The sequence below is a fragment of the Primulina eburnea genome, chromosome 15, assembly GCF_022965805.1.
Source record: "Primulina eburnea isolate SZY01 chromosome 15, ASM2296580v1, whole genome shotgun sequence".
Lineage (NCBI taxonomy): Eukaryota > Viridiplantae > Streptophyta > Magnoliopsida > Lamiales > Gesneriaceae > Primulina > Primulina eburnea.
The window spans coordinates 11,812,188-11,817,951 of record NC_133115.1 but is presented as its reverse complement, the minus strand read 5'-3'; the positions used below and the strand labels follow the sequence as shown (position 1 = coordinate 11,817,951).

General features: G+C 39.3%; 1 protein-coding gene across 1 annotated transcript; it reads right to left on the bottom strand.

Moving 5' to 3' along the window:
* Positions 1–666: 666 nt before the first annotated feature.
* LOC140815457 (uncharacterized mitochondrial protein AtMg00860-like) lies at positions 667–999 on the bottom strand. The gene has a single exon (XM_073174561.1). The coding sequence runs from the start codon at positions 997–999 to the stop codon at positions 667–669; it is 333 nt and encodes a 110-aa protein (XP_073030662.1).
* Positions 1,000–5,764: the final 4,765 nt, after the last annotated feature.

Below are 5,764 nucleotides of genomic sequence, written 5' to 3'. Positions count from 1 at the left end.
CACTAGACACCCACATTCTACCTCTGTATCTCACAATACTATCAGAAACTGAGTAAAGTACAGTGCCCTTGGCCTCGTCTCTCAGCCTCAATTTCTGCAACTGCTCCTCTGAAGGCTGTCCTCTAAGGATTCGATCTAGCAAATCGGATTTGACTGTCAGATTAGATAGTCTGGGAGCTCCGCCCTTGGGGTAAACCTCTAGCCCAAACCTCTGAATCTCATAATGAAGAGGTCTCTGTACTGACAACTGTGCTACGACTGCAACCTTTCTGCTCAAAGCATCTGCCACCACATTAGCTTTCCCTGGATGGTACCTAATCTCGCAATCGTAGTCTTTCACTAATTCTAACCACCGTCTCTATCTCATACTCATCTCTTTCTGCGTGAAGAAATACTTGAGAGTCTTATGATCAATGAATATCTGATATTTCTCATCGTACAAGTAATGTCTCCATATCTTTAACGCAACGACAACGGCGGCTAGTTCTAAATCGTGAGTCGGGTAATTCTTCTCGTGCATTTTCAACTGTCTGGAAGCATAAGCTATGACCCGACCATGCTGCATCAACACTGCGCCTAACTCGAGCTTAGATGCATTGGTGTACAATAAGAAATTGCCTTGACTTGCTGGCATGGCTAACACTGGCGCTGAAATGAGAGCTTGCTTCAATGTATCAAAGATCTTCCGCACTCCTCACTCCAGACAAATTTTGCATTCTTCTTAGTCAGTGAAGTCAGCGACACTGCTATCGAAAAAAACCTCTGGATAAACTTACGGTAGTAACCGGCCAAACCCAGAAAGCTGCGGATATCTGATGCATTCTTTGCCTCAACCAATTCCTTAACAACTGCCATCTTTTCTTGATCCACCTCAATCCCACTGCTAGATACTATGTGACCAAAAAACGCTTCATTCTCCAACCAGAATTCACACTTACTGAACTTTGCAAATAACTTGCAACTCTGCAGGGTCTGCAAAACTGTACCCAAGTGTTGCATGTGCTCCTCATGGCTCTTACAGTAGATAAGAATGTCGTCAATGAATACTATGACGAACTGATCTGCGTAGGGCTGAAATACTCGATTCATCAAGTCCATAAAAATTGCTGGAGCACTCGTCAATCCGAATGGCATCACTAAGAACTCGTAATGCTCATACCTAGTTCTGAATGCTGTCTTATGAACTTCTGCATCTTTCACCTTCAGCTGGTGATACCCTGATCGAATATCTATTTTGGAGAACACTATAGCTCCCTAAAACTGATCAAACAAGTCTTCGATCCTAGAAAGTGGATACTTGTTCTTGATCGTTACCTTGTTCAACTCCCGGTAATCGATACACAGTCTCATGCTCCCGTCTTTCTTCTTCACAAAGAGCACTTGTGCAACCCACGGTGAGAAACTAGTGCGAATGAATTCGTTGTCTAGAAGTTCCTAAATCTGTTGTTTGAGTTCTAGCATCTCAGCTGGAGCTAATCGGTATGGTGTCTTGGAGATTGGCAAAGTGCCTAGCATAAGATCAATTGCAAACTCCACTTCTCGCTCCGGTGGAAGACCGGTAACAACGTCTGGGAAAACGTCAGGGAATTCTCTAACCACCGGTACCTCAGATATAGATGGAGTTAGCACATCAGGTGTTGAAATGATGCTGGCCAAGAAAGACTGACACCCCTTGGAAATGAGCCTCTGCGCCTGGATGCAAGAAATCATGCGAGTGAAACCTCTCCATCTGTCTGGCTCAAACAGAAATTGCTTCATTCCCATCGGTCTAACCAACACTAATCTCTTCTGATAGTCAATCAGGACTATGTTCTTCGTCAGCCAGTCCATACCCAAAATAATGTCGAAATCTGACATCAGCAATACTATCAGGTCGGCATATACTAGGTGGCCATGCAGTTCCAGATCAATATCTCCGATCACACTAGTATCTAATAATTGTTCCTCTCATGGGACTGTCACCGAGTAATTAACATCAAGGCCGATGGACTTGACGTCCAAATTATTAGCGAATGTCTCCGAGATAAAGGAGTGAGTGGCCCCTGAATCTATTAGGGCCTTCGTGGCTAATCACTTTATGAAAATGTTTCCTGAGAGACGTTAGCACAACACACTAGCTCATATCCCAAAAATTCTAATATTAACCTTATGCAACAAAAGACACCAAATATGCCAACTAGCATCCTAATAGTCTCAAATCAAAACAAACATGCAAGGTAAAGTTTAATTGTAGAGGATCGTATTTCGTATTTGTAAATTTGCGGAATTATTTAAAATTTTCCTCTTTAAATAAATAACGTGCATCATTTATAAAATAAACTGATAAATAGATTTAAATTAAAAGTAACAGCGGAAGTAAATATTGTGTTTCAAAACAACAACTAAAAAACATTCAACATATTAAACTGAGTTTGAACATATAATAGGGAATAAACTGAAACGTGAGGTCCTCGGGTTCCTACTACTGCTGACCCAAGCTAGCTCACTGGTCCCCGCCCTTAGTCTCGACCTCATCAGTACCTACAACAATCAAGTCTAGTGAGTCTAAAGACTCAGCATGCATGTATCGGGAATAAAAAGTAAATATATCATAAAATTTTGTGTAATGTAAAAATATCGTATCGTAAAGCGTAAGGTCAAAATCATGTCATGAGTAATTATAAATACGTGCATATCTGAAAATCGTAAGTAAAAGATTTGCTCGATAGAGCTATATCATAAATTATCACATCGTAATTTTTCTGGTAGAGATAATGTTTCTACGCAAGTGGCCCATAACATAACATGCACGTCTGATCAGACTAAACCACAGTATACTGGGCAGTAGAGATCATCACATCCTTGGACTAGATATCCGTACCCATACATAATCGTGAACCGGTCGTAAGTCACCGGGTGAAGCAATCTCACAAGCGTAAGTTGGCCACAAGTCATATCGCATATATCTAAAAAATAAACATTTTATATTTTATGCACGTAATATAATTATAACCATGTTCTACCGGATGGTTTGGATCGTTCTCAGGCTTTTTGCGACCTAATTCTAACATGAGAAACATGCAAATAATCTTGACTTGACAAATGCTTCATAACCGAACAAAAAACGAGAAAACTACGCCTAACAAACTTAGTATTCAACCATGGCTTCGTACCAACCCGAACCAACATTGAACTAACGTTTAGCCATGATTAAAATACACCTAAAATACTGGAAAATATATCCTTAGGGATGTAATACACGAAAAATGTAAATGGACGCCAAAATCATGAAACTTTCTTTCGAGAGTCATTTTGGCACATTGCACCGTAAATTCTCGTACGATTTCTAAACTTAAGGTGTGGCTTGAACCATGGCTAAGGGCCCTAGGCCAACCACAATCCAAGCAAACACCTAATACAACACAACGCTCCCACCCGAGAACCATGCTGCGCGCTTGGGGTGTGTTGCTTTACTTGCTGTCTTGGTCATTCCAATGGACATATGATCGACCATGGCTTGATCTAGACATCATGAGGTATTGTATGAACCATGGATAAGGTCTAGAAGCCAACCAAGATCCACCCAACACCCACGAAACCGAAACTTCACTCACACGGAAAAGGGAAAAATCGAAGGGGCACTTGTGTTGTTTGTTTAAAAATTTCGATGGGACCACGAACCAAGCCTTGAAAGGCCATCTTTGTAACATCCTGGACATGCTAAGGATGGGTTTTAACCATGGCTACAGGCTCTAGAACAGCCATGGTTCGAACACACACCTTAGACAACCCAAACACAAAAATCGAGCCTCAACTTGCAACTATGGGAAAGTTGCTGTCAAGTCTTGATTCCTGAGCACATGACCTTGAACCAATGGACCATCACTTTCCTAACACACTCTATAACATGCATAGATGCATCACTGAGCGCCTGGAACCGACCAACACCCTGAAATCACAAAGCAACCAAAACCGTGAAGCATGGAGGTAGTGGCCGAGACAAAAATTCTGTGCAGGTTTTTATTTTCTAAAAAATGTGCTGTCAAATTCGATGATTTCGTGCTTCATGAACATAATATGGTTTAAAAGTGCATATATGACTTGATTGAATAGAAAAGAAACGTATAAACATGCCTGGAAATTGTTTAAGGAGAAAACAAACGCTACGACGAACACGGAGCGATGGAGACGAAGTTTTCTTTTCTTACTTTTCTCTCTTATTTTTCTTGATGTAACTCACGATTTTTGTTGCTGATATTCTCTGAATTTTCGAATGAGAGGAGGGGAAGGAAGGCTAGGTAATGAAGGGGATGTTTGCAAAATAAGTGGAGATTTGAATGGGAAAACAAATCCTACTATCCTTGAGCTTGTGAGATAAGAAATACTATGTGATATTTAATGGATTGAGGGAGATTTGATAGGTGATGACCAAGATTTCCTATCACAACAAGGTAATGATATTGCTTAAATTATTAATTATTGGTGATTAAAAATGAAGGGAATATCATACCAAGAAATGATAAGGAAAGGTGGCAAAAATGGAGAGTTTCCAAACATAATTAAATTGCTTAAGGGAGTGGCCGAAAATTGCTATTAAAAGGGGGTAAAATATTGCTTAATTCATGAATTTTAAACCCTTAAAGTTTTATACACCCATTAAGTATTTTAGTGAATTAATAATTTAATTTAGGATAGTAATTTTCTTGCATGCATGGCTAGGTCTTAAAATAAATTACTAACATGTTAGGTTACAATTTTTAGATAGAATAGGCCTAGATTATTTTATCCCAATTGGTTACACATTTTAATTTAGGTTTTTAATTAATTATTGGACATAAAAGAACTTATTTAATACATAACTCTAATTAATTAAATAAATCCTTAAACATTCTTTTACATTTAAATAAATTATTCTTTGGCTTAAATTAAATTTAGGAATATTTCCTTATTATTAAATTATATTTCAATACTCCAACTCCAGTCCGGCCTCGCGTATTTAACTGAAAAGATAAAACTAAGCTTCTGCGATTTAAAATAAATGATCATGACTTAAAAAATTTTAAAATGCCTAAAACACTCCATAATATAAAAGAAATCAATTTTAATTTAAATAATATTAACTATGCATGGCTTATACGTAATCTGATTTACTGGTTCTACAACTCTCTCCCCCTTAAAATAAATTTCGTCCTCGAAATTAAAACTTACCGAATAACTCGGGATATCGACTCTTCATTTCTGGCTCTGATTCCCACGTAGCTTCCTCCTCCGAATGATCAAGCCATTTGACTTTCACTAGCTTCACCAGTTTGTTCCGAAGCTTCTTCTCTTGTCTGTATAATATTTGCACTGGTATTTCTTCATAAGACAGGTTCGGAGTGAGCTGCAACGGTTCGAAATTCAAGACATGGGAAGGATTCGCCGTATACTTACTCAGCATAGAGACGTGGAACACATTGTGTACTCCGGCCAGATTCAGCGGAAGAGCAACGCGATAAGCTAACGTCCCAACACTGTCGAGGATCTCAAATGGTCTGATGAATCTCGGACTAAGCTTTCCTTTCTTCCCGAACCGCATGACACATTTCATAGGTGCTATCTTCACGAAAACATGGTCGTCAACGGCAAACTCTAAATCTCTCCTCCTCTGATCCGCATAATTCTTCTGTCGACTATGAGCAGTCCTCAAACCTATCACGGATCTTGACTACTACATCGGTAGTCTGCTGAATAATCTCCGGACCCAATTCTGATCCCTCCCCTACTTCATCCCAATAAATAGGCG

Bases quoted from the DNA above. Each gene is read 5' to 3' on its own strand.
- LOC140815457 (XM_073174561.1), bottom strand. From the start codon at position 999: ATGCAACACTTGGGTACAGTTTTGCAGACCCTGCAGAGTTGCAAGTTA.